General features: G+C 42.0%; 1 protein-coding gene across 1 annotated transcript in view; it reads left to right on the top strand.

The window, feature by feature from the left end:
* The window catches only part of itga10 (integrin, alpha 10), a 36,215-nt gene that overhangs the window by 20,061 nt on the left and 413 nt on the right, over window positions 1–15,741 (top strand). Inside the window, exons 8-29 of the mRNA XM_061716903.1 lie at window positions 5,814–5,964; window positions 8,481–8,646; window positions 9,261–9,334; window positions 9,421–9,565; window positions 10,629–10,777; window positions 10,896–11,039; window positions 11,137–11,343; window positions 11,430–11,560; window positions 11,771–11,937; window positions 13,188–13,330; window positions 13,419–13,529; window positions 13,623–13,708; window positions 13,805–13,946; window positions 14,054–14,146; window positions 14,261–14,337; window positions 14,446–14,535; window positions 14,621–14,705; window positions 14,815–14,928; window positions 15,006–15,113; window positions 15,196–15,303; window positions 15,388–15,483; window positions 15,583–15,696. Coding sequence (XP_061572887.1) covers window positions 5,814–5,964; window positions 8,481–8,646; window positions 9,261–9,334; window positions 9,421–9,565; window positions 10,629–10,777; window positions 10,896–11,039; window positions 11,137–11,343; window positions 11,430–11,560; window positions 11,771–11,937; window positions 13,188–13,330; window positions 13,419–13,529; window positions 13,623–13,708; window positions 13,805–13,946; window positions 14,054–14,146; window positions 14,261–14,337; window positions 14,446–14,535; window positions 14,621–14,705; window positions 14,815–14,928; window positions 15,006–15,113; window positions 15,196–15,303; window positions 15,388–15,483; window positions 15,583–15,696 — 2,701 coding nt within the window. The remainder of the gene's footprint in view (window positions 1–5,813; window positions 5,965–8,480; window positions 8,647–9,260; window positions 9,335–9,420; window positions 9,566–10,628; window positions 10,778–10,895; window positions 11,040–11,136; window positions 11,344–11,429; window positions 11,561–11,770; window positions 11,938–13,187; window positions 13,331–13,418; window positions 13,530–13,622; window positions 13,709–13,804; window positions 13,947–14,053; window positions 14,147–14,260; window positions 14,338–14,445; window positions 14,536–14,620; window positions 14,706–14,814; window positions 14,929–15,005; window positions 15,114–15,195; window positions 15,304–15,387; window positions 15,484–15,582; window positions 15,697–15,741) is intronic.

Genomic DNA, 15,741 nt, shown 5'->3' with positions numbered 1-15,741 from the left:
TGAAGGGTTAAGCAGTAAAAAAAACAACATACACCTTAATGTAGCACTAAAACGTCATGCTGTCTGTAAACTGCATGGCAAGTAGTCTTGTTTTTCTACCCTAAATAAGTAAGTAAACCTTTCCCAGGTTATTTATTTCACACGTCAATACTGTTAAGGGAATATTAATAATGGCTTCTTAAATAATTCATTTCTTCTCCATCCACTAAAAGTAATCTTGTTTTCATTTTTATTACAAGGACATTATCCCAGGTATCATCCACCTCATGGAGAATGAGATGTTGACGTCACACATCCTTTACTTCCATCTTGAAGGGATTAAGTAGGAAAAGGCTTTGTTGGTCTCAGATTGCCGTCTTACTTTGTTAAACCAACGCTGCTGTGTCATACAGACAGGTTGGATGACAAGGATCGATGAAGACCGCCGCTTGGCGCTGGTATTTAGCTTCTCCCAGTAGGGCCCCTTCACATTAGTTTTCTCCTTCTCTGTTTCCTTTCAAGAAATTGCGCTGCATCACAAAAATAAAACATATACTAAGCCACGGTTTTTCTGTTTGTTTGTTTTTTGCTGTCTCACTGTTGAAGTAACCATGGAAACAGATATGGCGCTTTTACACTAGTACCTACTCAGCCCGACTCGACTCGACTCGCCTCTTCTCGGTTTTGCGCTTTCCCACCAGGGGTCTACCCGTGCCGTGTAGATACTTTTCTGTAACTATTCTGCAGAGGTTCTGAGCGGCTGAGTCGGCTGTATCTGACATCATCACACTACAGGCCAACGATTGGTCGGGGGGTTGACCCGTCAGACGTCTGAGTCAGGAGGCAGAAATCAGCAAAAGAGCGACTCTGACGGCGGTTTCTTGGTCATTTTATTCGACAGGCAATGGCAGCGCGAAAGTCTATTCGATGATCCAACTCTGAGGTGCAGATGTTCATAAACCTGGTGGCTGAGGAGATAATTAAAAAGGGATCTAGACGGGTGATAAGGAACGACCAGATCCACCAGGAGCGCTGTCACTTCATAGCTGCTCGCGGCTCCCAGCTGACTTTTCAGCAGCGTCGAGACAAACTATAGCAATGCTCGTGCTACGGGGGTCACCAGACAGGACAGCAGACACAGGGTTTCGGGGAGGAAATTCTTAATTATTTTATTCCAAATCACACAGACGTGAAACTAGGACTCAGCCAGGCACAGATCTGCACACACCACTTTCAGTAGCTCTGTCATCTCAGCAGAGCTCCGCTCTGCGTCCTTCCTTTCTCGTCTCCAGGGCCCGCACACTACTGAAATACACAGAGAGTGATTAGACACACCTGTGCACCATCAGCTGTTCCAGCCTCGTGTGCCACTCCCCTGCATTCCCTCTCACCCCTGCAGACGATGCCCCCAAGGGCGTAGGTTTGCATAGGGACGGTAGGGACATAACACTACCAACTTTTCAGGAGGCTCAAATTGTCCCCACCAACTTTTAAGCAACCTTATTTGCATTATATAATGAGTTCAGATATATAGGTAATTTAGATTGTCTTCCCAAATGTTGTAAGGATAGAATTGACCCTGCCATTATTAAGTGAATTATTTTAAAGCAATGTATTACTCTTGTGGTGAAGGAAAATGTAGGCTAACATGTAGTTCCATATATAGGTTAAGTAGTAGTTAAGAGATTATTAATAAATTTGTATTTATTGTGTATGTTAATATAATTTAAGTTATGTTCAAATATTGCAATTTAAATTGCTAATAAAATCCTGGAATATTCTGGAAGTTTTCAAAATGTTTCTTTAGTAATTTTTGAAAACAAAGGTTTGAATCGAACCGTGTATCAGGTGAACCAATACACATGAAAGTTAGAATAAGTCAATACAGATTTATTTTGCATTGATCATTTAGCCTATCAACTAATTAGGTTCATATTCGTGACAAATGTAGCCCTGACCCCCGTTCACCCAATCTGTTTGGTCTTATTAATGTCCCGTCCCCAGCAAAAAGTACATGCAGGTTATGCTGTTATATCGTCCCTACCAATGTTGAGACCAAACCTACGCCCTTGGATGCCCCAATCCTGCACCCTGCCACACACAAAAAAAAAAAAAGCGTAGCCGCTTGAAGCTTCTCTCACTCTCATTTTTTAACTTGGTATCAAACACAAGCCACAGACCCAGCAGCACATATATCATCTCCTCCAGGTTCTACATCTTTAGTGTTGTTGTCTTCTTCGTTTAGATCACACAATCAAATATGTCACAGCAGCTTCGCTCCAATTTTCTCCTATTTCTCCAGATGGTGAATTGTTATGGAAAAGAAACTTGGCCGAGTTGAGAGCCGAGTGGGTACTAGTGTAAAAGCGCCAATAGTGTGTCCTTTCAATATGGCAATGCCCCCTTGGTCAGAAGAGTGGAGTGTTGAGTATTAGCCTGATACTTCTCTCAGGGGTCGGGGAGAGTTAAAAAGTAAAACCAAAATGAAGAGACGAACTCAAACACACCTCTAAATGTTAGTTTCTCAATGTCTTGTTGGTGTAAAGCTACCGCCAGCTCTTCAGTACCATCAAATTACTGTGGCATTAGTATGTTTATAGCTTGTGGTGTTGCTCCACAAGTGGCCCAGAGTGTGATCACGCAGGCCTCCAGAGCGCCATGACTAGTCTTTAAAGAGGAATGTTTGCTGGTATTTAAGCTGGTAACCCAAGTCTAAAGAAACATCTCTATAGGTTACGAATAAGTGAATACTCTTAAAATAAGTAATTCTTTTCAAAATAAAATTCCTGCTTTATTAAAGACATGCCCACATAGCACACCACACCCAGACCCATATGTGTGGCCACAGCTGCCATTTAGGGATACGTGTCTGGGATCAGCATTCTGCTTATGTAGACGCACACAGTCACACGCACACACACACAGTGGATGAGCACACAACCACGCAGGTAATTGGAGAGTTCCTGTTTTTCTGGTGTATTTTAAAGGTTGACGTTTTGGAAGAAAATTTAAAAGGCAATTGAAAAGTAATATCTGGAATTGTAACTGTTAAAAAGACGCTACTGTCTGCTCTTTCACTTTCACTGTCTCTTTTCTTTTTCTGCCAGATGTTGTGAGAGGCAAAAAGAATATTTCACAGGAAGTGCAATAACACTAAAGAAGAAAAAAAGCAGTTTCAAGTCATTTTTCCAAATTACAGGACCTTAAGTTTTCTCATTCATCGCAAACTTTTTTTTCAGGAAATACATCTAATGTGATGGGAGGGTGTTCTCAAAATACAACAACTTAGAGTATGACCGAAACTACACAAACACATCCACTCCCAATTACACCCACAGATGGACAGATAGCCCTGTTGGCACTGCGGAGGAGAGAGACGGGGTAGAAAAATAGTGAGATTAGCTGAGCTGGGATTGCTGGCTGCTGGCTCAGCACGCCTGCAGGTGGGGCACGGCCTGGTCAGCCAAGTAGTGCTCCTGCAGCTGTGAAAATACACAGATGCACGTACGGTACACACACGCACAAAAGAACATCCACACAAACGTCAGAGAGACCTACACTTTACTTTTTAACGTCACGTATGCTGCTTTTTAAATGTATTGTCAAGAACAAACATTCACAGCATTGAATTCCTGACTTTCTAACCTCACCTTTTTGACACTTTTGATACTTCCAGCCCAGATTGTAAACGTAACCGTGAGCCCACGCACTGAGCTGAAATACAGTCTGAAAAGAACCAGCAGAAAACAAACTGTCCCCTCTCTCCCTATGGGGACTTTTGTTATTCAGATTCAAATATCAAAGAGTTGCACAGGTTTACATAGGGATATAACCTCAGACGTCCAAGAGAAAAAGAAATGTTATTTTAGACCGGCCGCTCTGAAGCCCGACTCAGAGGAAACCTGATGGCTGCTTGAGTGCTAATTTATCCCAGAAATGTATCAACCTTTTACAGCTTTAGATATGACTTAAAAAACGTGTGGTAGGAAAGGAAGCATAGAAACTGTAAGAGAAATTAACTTGAAACACACTCCACAACTTCCTGTAACCTGACTGATGTAAACTTACTGTAAGCCCATGACAGGATGCATGACTATAACAAGGCATCCAGTGAATCCACACGGGGACAAGATGATTTATTTCTATCGGCATAAATGAAAGATCTAACAATATTTTTATCATCGTGAAATCCCGTGACATTCAGAACTGTTGTTGTTCATGAGAAAAGAACTGTTTACAGCATCTGACGTCCACGTGGTCAGACGACTGTTTTCACAAATCATGTCAGACCAGACTTAAAGCGATGTGCCAAAGACAAATATGAAGTAGCTGATTCTATTTCAAATTTAAGGTTTCTTTACATGAGGAATGTTCTCTCCAGATAGTTAAACCTACCTAATAAAAGTTAAAATAGCCCGTGAAACGACGTGTATAAACAGCCTGTATATTTTGTTATAATTTTATTATGAACTTGGGAACTTTGATGACAGTCTCATCGCGTAAAATGACAGGAAGAGTTTATCATACAATTAGGACTCAGACCAGATGACTCTCCCATTAACATAAAACGAGTCCCTACAATTGGATTGGCCCTGATTTCTTCATTGCCGCACCCGTCTGAAAAGCTCTTACTCACCCACATGCAAAAGTACACACAGACCGCTGTGCCGTGTCATTACCACTGCTGCGACTTCATAAAATGTGCCGTAAATATAGCCAGGCCTCCCAATTAGCTCCCCTCACTTTCTCTGCTCTTTGATCTCTGCTTCCTTCGTATTTTGTTTTTCATTTACTTTTACGTGTCTTGTTTTCTTCCTTCTTCATTTTCTTTTTCAACAGCATTTTTTTTTCATTTCTCAGTCTTTGCCAACTGTTGTATTCATCAAAACATTTAGACTTCAGTTGTGATGTTTAGCATAATCTAATCAATCATTTTTTTTTATCTTGTTTCTGTGGCTATAATAATTTTTGTAGTTTATTTGTTTCATGTATTTTCCTCCATCTTTGTTAACACTTTCCTCATGTAATTCTTCTTCCTTTTTTACCTTCACTCATCTGTTCTGTTTCTCTTTCCCTCCTATATAATTTGCAGCCTGCAAAGGGGAAATAGTTGTTTTTAACTCGGAGTTTCTTGCGGCTGACCCCGGTGTTATATTTAGACAAGAGCTGCAGTTAGGCTTGAAAATGGCTGGAATCACGAGCGCTGACTCCCTCACTGTATATGTATATGTGTGTGTGTGTGTGTGTGTGTGTGTGTGTGTGTGTGTGTGTGTGTGTGTGTGTGTGTGTGTCAGTGTTTTGGTCTGAGGCTTACCAACTCTATTCAACACTTGAAGCAGGTCCCAGTGAGAACAGGTTTCCTTCAGACAAACAGGGTGCGGCTGGAGGTTGTTTGTGCATTTGTCATTTAGGTTTCTTCTCTGGATCATAGCACAACTGCAAGGGAATGCACAGATGTGGTATCTGGGTGCAATGACACATGCATGCATGCAGTGACCAGTTCATGGTCTACTGGCAGCTTAAGTATGTGTCAAGTATTATTCGTAAAGATGTGGAAAAAGTCCAGATGTGACTTGGGTCTTTGACATCATGCTTGATAGGAGAAAGCTCAAAACCATTTTCACTTCACTTGACGTTGTATATTATATAACAGAGGAGGTTTATTTGAAATTTTAAGAACCCAAAATATGATGAATGATGAATACTCATCCGTATCCCTCCCATTCATTTTATAATTACATTTTGACCTTCTTTTCCTCTCCAGCTTACTGTCTGTATCATTATGACAGGGTTGGATTTTTCAGCTTCATACGTCTGGTTTTCTGTGTTTACAGCACGGAGGCTTTCAGCCCTGATCGTGGAGCGAGGGAGGGCGCCACCAAGGTGATGATTGTAGTGACAGATGGCGAGTCGCACGATGGGGACGAGCTACCAGAGGCTCTGAACGAATGTATTAGCAGAAACATCACCAGATACGCCATTGCTGTGAGTATATTGTGTCAGGTGTGGACAATATGAGCACAACCTTGAGCCACTCAGACAATTTATTCTTCGTGGCAAAGAAAGGATTGATTACAGACCTGCTCTAACCTAGCTGGTATATGTATTGTGGAAAACATCAAATAAACCTAACCAATATCATTAATTGAGTGAGACATTCCTCATACCTTGTGTAAATGTAGTAGAGCCCACAAGCAACCACACAATATCACCACATCTCACCCAAAATAACACCGCCTAATTACCAAATGAAACCCTCTAGTCTACCAAAATAGAAGACTGGGAACAAAACCCGCTCCTGTTTAGACCCACCCCACTTGGCAAGGCACACAGAAACACGCTGTGGTAGCATCCTGCGTGGTTGGTGTCACAGGGGCAGGCAGACTCCAGCGACAGGACCCCTCCCTGTCCCACCAGAGAAGATAGGGAACCTTCAGTCCCCACTGAAACCACAGGAGAAGAGGGAGCAGCACAGCCCAACTTTAGCCACAAAGATCACATGTATTGATCTGGGGGGGGGGGTCTGTCTTAACTGCTTTAAAGACTCTACCCATCAATGGATGGAGGGAGTCTGACAAAACATATGTGACAAGACCTACACATGCAGCAGCAACGCTGGGATCCCCTCTGTTTAACTATGGAAAATGTTTTAGAAAACAGGAGCACCAGGTTCCCAAAGCATTGGCTCATCTAAGTTAAAAAAAAGTAAAACATTTTTTTTTCAAAAATTAAAAAAATCAACATGCCATCTGTCTGCGGTGTCAGGCCATTCACATAGTTTTGAGATGTATGTCCATAAAATGTGAAAAATTGTATAGAAAGGGGTTTCCTAGCTTTTTATAGTTTTTTTATTACTCAAAGCAGCTCTGTGAGGATGAAACCGACATGGACCAGTGATCTTCTGATGTTAGGTAGCTATGACTACACAGTTTTCTATCGTCACTGTTATTAGTTGGGTTTTTTTTAGCATTCAAACATGCTTGACCTACCAGACTACACTAAGCACTTTGAAGGCTCACCACGTCGTGAAGGCATGAATTACTGTGTCGAGACAGGATGAGCAAAGTCACTGCAGTTCATCCAGAGGCAGACATGCATCCTTTTATCAAATTCCATCTAGCTTTTATGATTGCCGCAAAACCCAACAGACTGGTGACTTACCATTTAAAAACTACCCAAACTGAACTTCAGGGACATCTTAAGAGACATTGCGGTCTGTGCCATTATCTTCAAACAGTTGATAACTTGAATAGAGACTTTACTGCCATCACAAACCACTGACTAATACTCAAAGCCCACAGATTGTTTCATGTTGTACCTGCATAATTCTACAGGGATTGACAAAACTTGTGTGGTTTTTCTCTTTTTCTCTTAAATTTAGGTGAAAGGTTTAGCATGTTAAGGACTAAACCTTTGTCATCTTTGAGGAAACAGGCGAGACTGAAGTTTTGCCATTTTTAAATGTTGTTTAGCCCTTAAAAGATCCTAGGGAGATTTTTTGTCCTAAGGATGAAATGTGTTAGCATTTTAAAGGACCCCTTAAGGGTTAAAGGTATTATACAGATGGTTACTGGCTTACAGTAATCATCTGACATGTGGACAAGAAAATGCAACCAGTAAGAAATGTCATGTAGACCAGAGACTGTGTGAACAGGTACAAACTGAAATGATAAAATACACCAAAGAAAACAAATGAAGATGGGTTTTATGGTTGAATGATAGCCTAAACAGTCTTCTGTCATGCTCTGATGTTGCATAATGTGCTGCTGCCTGCACATCTATGTCGTATGCATGTACAAGTGAGAATGGCTCAAGGGGGAGATCGGATGTCCTGAAACTCGAGAACAGTCACAGCAGATCCTGTTTTACGCATCAGTGTGTAAGCAGTCCCTGCAGCACATCGTATGGATGCATGTATATTTAAATACATTTCGAAACCACGTGGAGAAGAGGAAACTATACACCCTTAATGCACATATTTATATGCAGGCATTCCTAATATTACACAGCAGTCCCCTCTACATCCCCTTCACTTTAAAAACAGAGGATTTCCTTTTGGTTACTTTGCAGCTGGAATCAAGTTTGGTTTCTCTTATGGAATTTCCTCACTTGTACTTCAGGTTTCTAACTATAAGCTGCTGCTGTTGCAACAGATCTCCCCTAGCAGCCATCTCTTCACTTCTCCTGAAAGTACTGTTTATTTACAGATCTCAGAAGGGCGTCATGCCATCTTATGAACTCTTTTCCTCTCAGTAAGAGAACAGAGCTTATGAATTGATTATTTGTACATAAAAGAAATGCATCTCTAAAGTGTTTCTCGACAGTTACTAAGTCCATGAGAAACATTTGAACCGACGTGTCAAGATACTTGCCTGGTTGTGTCTACTCAGTGTTTCTCACTATCACCCCATGCTCTGATTAATGCTTTATTGACTTTGTCATATGTTTATTCATTTCCCATATCTTTTAAATCCTTGATTTTCTCCCACACTGGACCTCAGGTTCTGGGTCATTACATCCGGAGACAACAGGATCCAGAGACTTTCATTAAGGAGATCAAGGACATCGCCAGTAAACCCGAAGACAAATATTTTTTCAATGTGACTGATGAAGCTGCACTTAATGACATTGTGGATGCCCTGGGAGACAGGATCTTCACTCTGGAAGGTGATGATGGAAAGAAAGGCCACATTTAAAGAGATGTTTCTTGAGATTTAAACTCGTGTCTGGATCTTTTTTCATTTTATAACTCATCATTTTTGTTGGACTCATTTTGAAAGAGCAGCGAGTTATAAGCAAAGCATTGAATCATTAGCTGTAAAATGCACATGCAATTAAGATTGCTTTTTAACTGAGTGGGGGTAACCCTTCTTCATTAATGCAAGCCATGAAAATGTCTTCATTGATGCAAGAAAATTGCCATATTTATGTATTGACCAAAGATAATCAGCTTCAGGAGAAATGAAATATGTCTATAGCTAGTTTTCAGCTTTGACTTGTTTCATTGCACCGTAGAGATAAAAGTCAAAAGTCAAGGGTGTGCACAGCTATCAGAGTAGGAGCAGGAACATGAAAGGAGGGCTGATAAAAAGTGACGACACCCTTAAATGGAAATCAGAGAGGAAGGGACATGGGGGAAGGAAATGTCTGCCACCTGGGGTCTTCCATGTGAGGGAGGCAATGATCAGAGGTAATGATCTGAGAGACAGAGGAAGGAAAGGGAGGGAAGAGAAGCAAAGAATCACGATGAAGGCGAGAACTGACTTGTTGCCCTCCTTTAGGTACGCTGGGCTACAACGAGAGTTCATTCCACATGGAGATGTCTCAGATTGGCTTCTCCACACACACACTGGATGTACGTCCTGCCTCCCGTTATCATCACCTTTGTGCCAACTTTTTTGCTGAGCTTGTACCTAATCCAAGCCCTTCTAATTTCCTCAGGATGGCATTCTGTTTGGGATGGTGGGCGCCTACGACTGGGATGGTGGAGTGTTGAAGAAAGGGACTAACTTCAAAATCATGCCCCCAAGAGAGGCCTTTGAGAGCGAGTTTCCTCTGGAGCTCAAGAATCATGCTGCTTATTTAGGTACCCACATGTCATAACACCTGTCATGATGCCACGTGTTTTGGTTTCCTCTAAATGGCTCAGATAATTGTGTTAGTATGTGGTATGGCTTGGTTTGCTTTCTTTTCCAGGGTACAGCTCTTCATAAATTTAGATTAATATGATGAAAATTGTTTAATCTACAAAGTATTCTCTAAATCATCTCAGTTAACCAATGCTACTTAAAACCACCAGTGACGCTCAACACTGGCACACCATAAAACTACTGCGAAACTAAGCTTCAGTGTGAAAAACTAAACACAACCTTTGATTCAGTTGCTTGTACAACCACAAGAACCTAAAATAAATCACTTTCTATCTGATATTTGCCTGTCTGTTGGGGAAAAAAATCTCAGATCAGTCTTCTTTATAATATTGCTTCATTTTATCTGTGTATGCACAGCTCTCTCAAGGTTCGGCCACAGGATTTTAGTGGGTTGAGGTTTGGACTTAAGCTCCACCACTTCAACATTTAGATTCTTCCTTTCTTTGTTTGCTAGTGTGTTTGGGGTTGTTGACTTACAGGTGAAAATGGACTCAGAGCACCCTCATAGGTGGTTTGGGTCACATGGTCTTTCTTGTTAGAGTGGACAAACAAAAGTATTCTTGCAGTGAAGAACCACATCTATTGACTCGACTTACCACGTTGTTCTTCTTTTTTTAAGTAAGGGATTAAAAGAGTGGGTAAAACAGGGTCCATATACACAGAAACTGTTCATTTACAGTAAACGTGTCAGAACAAAGCAAGTCAGGATGAACCTGTGTTTTGATTTCCATCTTCCTTTCAGCATTTTTTAAGCTGGGCAGCTGAATTCTGCACACTCTTCATTTTGGCTGACCTCAAGAGGGAGCCAGATGCTGCCTAAAACCAAATCATATTCCTTTTGATACCACACACAAAAAAATACAACAAACATTTCACTTTTGTACAGTAAATTAAAGTACCTAATCTGTAGTAATGCCCGAAAATACTCAGTGAGAGCTCTCTGAAATGCCATGAGTTTGGTATCAGTGTAGGCTGATGTGTATTTCAATGTGTTTGCAGGATACACAGTGTCATCTGTAGTGGTCGGTGACTGGAGGACACTGTATGTAGCTGGAGCGCCTCGATTTAAACATAAAGGCAAAGTTATTCTGTTTGAACTCAGCGATGCTGGTGAAGTCAATATTGTGCAGGCCATGAATGGAGAGCAGGTAAAGATCTTTTATGACTATCTCCTCTATCTTCTTTTTATGTTTGCTCAAGAATAAAACACATAGCAAGTGCTCCACCTACTGGGAGTTAGACGAAATAACATGTTTCTGTCTGCAGATAGGATCTTACTTTGGTAGTGAAGTATGCGGGATGGATATCGATCAGGACGGCATCACTGATGTCCTTCTGGTTGCTGCTCCCATGTTCCTCGGCTCAGGAAACAAAGAGGCTGGTAAAGTCTACATCTACACCTTCAGTGGGGTAAGACAGCAGTTGGACAGTTCACGGTTTCAAATACATGACATATAGACTTAAAATTCATCTGGATGCCTGGAACTCATCCTTCTGTGATTGGCAGGAGGAAGTGTTTGTACGTAATGGTACTCTGAAGTCTGAGGAAAAGTCCCAGGATGCCAGGTTCGGTTACACACTGTCAGCCGCTCCTGATTTGAACCATGACGGCTTCACTGATCTGGTGGTTGGAGCTCCGCTGGAGGATGAACACCGGGGAGCCATCTATATCTACCATGGAGATGGCATTTATCTCATCCACAAATGTAAACAGGTATAGTCATTTTATGTACACCTATGACATCACTGATGTATCTCAGAATTTACTGAAACTGATATTTGCCTCTTTCATCCTCACAGCGAATACCAGGGTCATCACTTTCCCCCTCCCTGCAGTATTTTGGCCGCAGCGTGAGCGCCCGGTTGGACTTGGATGGAGACGGCCTGATAGATTTGGCAGTGGGAGCACAAGGCAGTGCGGTGCTGCTCAGGTGGGGAGACACAGAGTTGGAAAGTCCATACCAAAGCAGATTTGATTTCACGGCTGAACGCCCTGGAACATTGCTAAGCTAAATTATATTATAATTGTATTTAAAAAGCTACTTTCCACCTCTGAAGATAAACTATGAATTTGCAAGTAGTCCGAAATTTCAGTAACGTCACAAAGGTAGATGACGTTTTCTATTCTCTGTCTCTCCAAGCTCTCGGAGAATCGTCCAGATCAATGTCAGTCTGTCCTTCCAGCCACACTCCATCAACGTCATCCAGAAGACGTGTCAGAGGGGAGGCAGAGACTCTGCCTGTCTGAACGCCACGGCCTGCTTCACGGCTGTCTCCCGCTCCCCTGGACCAAACAGGAACACTTTTGGTAGGGATTTTACATAAATCCCACATCCCAGCGAACAACGGCTGTCATTTCAATGTTGATTTGTAACTGATAACAGTTTAATGTGCTCTCCGAACATTTAAGATATTCTTTTTTTAACTTCAACCCTTCCCAACCAGATAAATGGGTGTTAGATTTAAACAGAAAACACAGAGCTGTTCAATTATTTGCTTGTGTAGTTAAGTATGTGGGATAAAAATTATATGTTTTAAGCTCTTGTTTCTTTAAAGTTACTGTATCTTGTACTAATGGGGAATTGAGGGTATAGATAAGGGATGGATGCATGAAAAGGCTTACACAGCACCTGTGAGACCAGCCCTTTTCTTTATGGTCTGGAGGCAGCAGTACTGACAGAGGCAGGAACCAGAGCTGGAGGTTGCAGAGATAAAGATTTCTTTGGGACTGACATAGAGGGGTAGAATTAAAAATTTTAAATAAAAATGGGCACAGCCTGGGTTAGATGTCTTAGAAACGTGAGACACGTGAGGAGGAATAGTGTCATCATTTGTAGAAGGATGCTGTAGATGGAGCTGCCAGGCAGGTGGAAAAGGGAACGACCACAGAGGAAATTCCTAAATTGGTTTGACAGCGGAAGCTGCAGAAAACAGGATAAGATGGACAGAGGTGATCAGATGTGGTCACCAAAAATGTATTTGAACTAACAGAAAAGTGTCCAGAATTTTACTGGACACCTTGGCGTAATTGTAGTTAAGCATTAAACCTTTCTGTCCTGGCGCTTTGAAGACTTCTTCGGTCTACGTCAATGGTTCCCTTTTAAAATCTTCTGATTTTTTTTCCCCTTTCTCAACATTTTGGAAACAGTTGTCTAGAAATTGACCAACAGCATTTGCCAGACTGTTGAATTACTTTTATGATGGCGTTTTTAATCCTTTCCATTGTTGCTGTCTTGATGTGCAACAGCTTGTTAAAGTCTGCAAAAACTTTCCTCTAATTGTAGACTTGGATTTTTAGACTTGTGCAGGTGTGTTTGTTTTCGTAATTCAAATAACAAGATGATTCTGTAATTTTTTTCCCCTCATGATTGAATCATTACATCAATCCATTAGTTGAAACAATGGTATATTTTACAAATCCAAAATGTTTATCTGTCTCATCTCATCTGTTTTTTTTGGGGGTTGAATAAAATAGCCTACAAATATTTTATCCACCTTAACCTTCATAACAAACAAATATATAGTTTGTCAGTACTCCCTCACTGGTTCTCTTTTCAGATTTGTGGGTGTCGGCGACCTTGGATGACAGGAAGTTGTCGGCTCGGGCTCTGTTTGACGACAGCTCCCACAGGCAGATACAGCTGCCAGTGCGAGTGCACACTGGAGAAACTGTCTGCTACAAACTCCCCTTCCATGTTTACGTGAGTGTTGGTACACACACGTTACTTAAATATTGAATCACACACCAGTAAAGACAGGGCAACAGCATTGTTTCTGTCTTCGATACAGGACACGGCAGATTACATTCGTCCAATCAGCTTCTCACTGCAGTTTAAGATCAACAACACAGAGACGGGACCGGTGCTGGATGAAGGCTGGCCCACCACCGTCAAGAAATCTGTAAGTGGCTCAAAGGTTTGTGTGAGCTGCTCTCTTGTTGCTACCCATACTTCACATGTAAACATGCCTGCCCTTCCTCTCAAACATGCCCAGATCCCATTCTTTAAAGACTGCGGCGAGGATGACGTTTGCACAACAGACTTGGTGCTGAAGGCACACATGGACATCTCTGGAACTAAGTATGTCCTTGAAATGGGATTTGTTTTATCTCCAAAGCAGTTAAAACATCTCCTCTGGAGTTACATCTGAGTGGGTGTTTGTGTATTTTCCCACAGACAGAAGCCGTATGTGATTCGCAGCTCTCGTAGGCGTCTGGCAGTTGAAGTGCAGCTCCATAACAGACTGGAAAACGCCTACAACACCAGCCTGACGCTGCACTATTCACGAAACCTCCACTTCTCCAGCCTGAGCATCAGAGTAAACAACAGTCATGCTGCATCATTTGTAGGTCATAAAACCCTGTCACCTTAATTAATATTTCTACACTTGTCTGTTTTTTGTTGTTGTTTTTTTTTTTAACATAGGAGGTTGCCAACTTTAAGATCGAGTGTACAGCACTTGCCTCAAACAGCCACTCGTGTAACGTCAGCTATCCTGTGTTTCGCTCTCAGTCAAAGGTACGCTCATGTTGAAGAAACAGTGTGAGTAATCAGTAATCGCTCAGACCACCCGTCCTCATCCCCTAGGTGAAATGTTCCACTTCAGCAGGCTGCTCTCTGCTCTGCTTGCAGGTTAACTTCATGCTGGAGTTTGAGTTCAGCTGCACATCTTTGAACAATCGAGTACAAATGAAGCTCAGTGCTTCCAGGTAGCTGACTCTTGGTTATATCACACCCGCTTTTAGATACAAAAACACATGTATTCAGTGTTTTGTCTTCGTTGATGAAGTTTACATAAGCTTCTGTTTGGTTCACAGTGACAGTCTGGAGCGAGAGGATACCTTGGGAGACAACAGTGTTCAGCTGCAGACTTTTGTTCTGTATGAGCCAGATCTGTTTGTCAGTAGGTGCGTGTCCACACACTGTGTAGTTTAATTATGTTCTAATGTCTGCTCTGCACAGGCATTTACACGTTTTTCTGTTTTTGGGCAGCGAGTCAAACCTGAACCGCTATGAGGTCCACCCCACACGGACGGCTTCAGAAGCAATTGGACCAGAATTCCACACATACCTCAGGGTAAACATATGTCTCACTTGATTAACATATAAAAGCCTTCAACTTTTGTAAACATGCATGAAAATATATCAACTCTGTAAAATACTAAAAGCTTTGTTTGTGTTTGTAGCTGCAGAATCTAGCCTGTTACTCTGTGAGTAATCTGGAGCTGCGGCTGTATCTGCCCTCTGTGGCTGCAGGGGACACTGTCTTCATGACCATCACAGATGTCCTCTCACACAACGTGAGTAGGCCTTGGTGCTTTTGTATCTTTAACTGCTTTAAGATGTTGTGTGACATTTTTTCCCATCGCTCCCATAGGCTACAGAAGTGAACTGCAGCGTGTTGAGTGATGTAGCGCAGCTGAAGGCCAGGCAGCGAGAAGTGCGTCCCTTTCATCCTGAGGACATGATGCATGATGAAATATTGGTGAGACCCCTGGCTGCACAGTTTGAAAAACTCTGAAGCACTTGCACAGTTGTTAAGATAACGGGTTTATCTGCACGTCCAGAACTGCAGCAGGTCATGGTGTACGGAGGTCGCGTGTGACGTCCGGCAGCTCAGACAGAGTGCCATCATCCGAGTCAGCCGCAGAGTTCATGATGATTTTTTCAGAAAAGTGAGTTCCTGCACAGAACACGGATGATTAAATATGCGTCCAATAACTCAAATTCGATAATCACCCGTGCGTCTATGTCTGCAGGCCAAATATAAATCAGTAAGGATAATAGGTTCCTACAGCCTCACAGCTCAGGAGACTAATCCCTTCACTCTGGGTAAAGGGACAATCTGGGGGGAGGTAAGACTGCAAAAGGATTTTATGCAGCACAGCTGTGACACTGTTCATTTTCCCTAATCTGTCCCTGCCACTCTTTTTTTGGAAAAAATATATATATAGACTGCACTGGAGGTGCTGAAGGGTCGAGCTATTCCCATCTCACTCTGGATTCTCATCGGTAGCACCATCGGAGGTTTGCTACTACTGGCCCTCATTATTTTCATACTGTGGAAGGTACTAGATTGAAATTACACTTCTGACTTAAAAAAATATTACAAT

This window comes from Cololabis saira, chromosome 3, assembly GCF_033807715.1.
Source record: "Cololabis saira isolate AMF1-May2022 chromosome 3, fColSai1.1, whole genome shotgun sequence".
Classification (NCBI taxonomy): Eukaryota; Metazoa; Chordata; class Actinopteri; order Beloniformes; family Belonidae; genus Cololabis; species Cololabis saira.
Note: the sequence above shows the minus strand (reverse complement) of the source record. Positions and strands in the feature narration are given on the sequence as shown.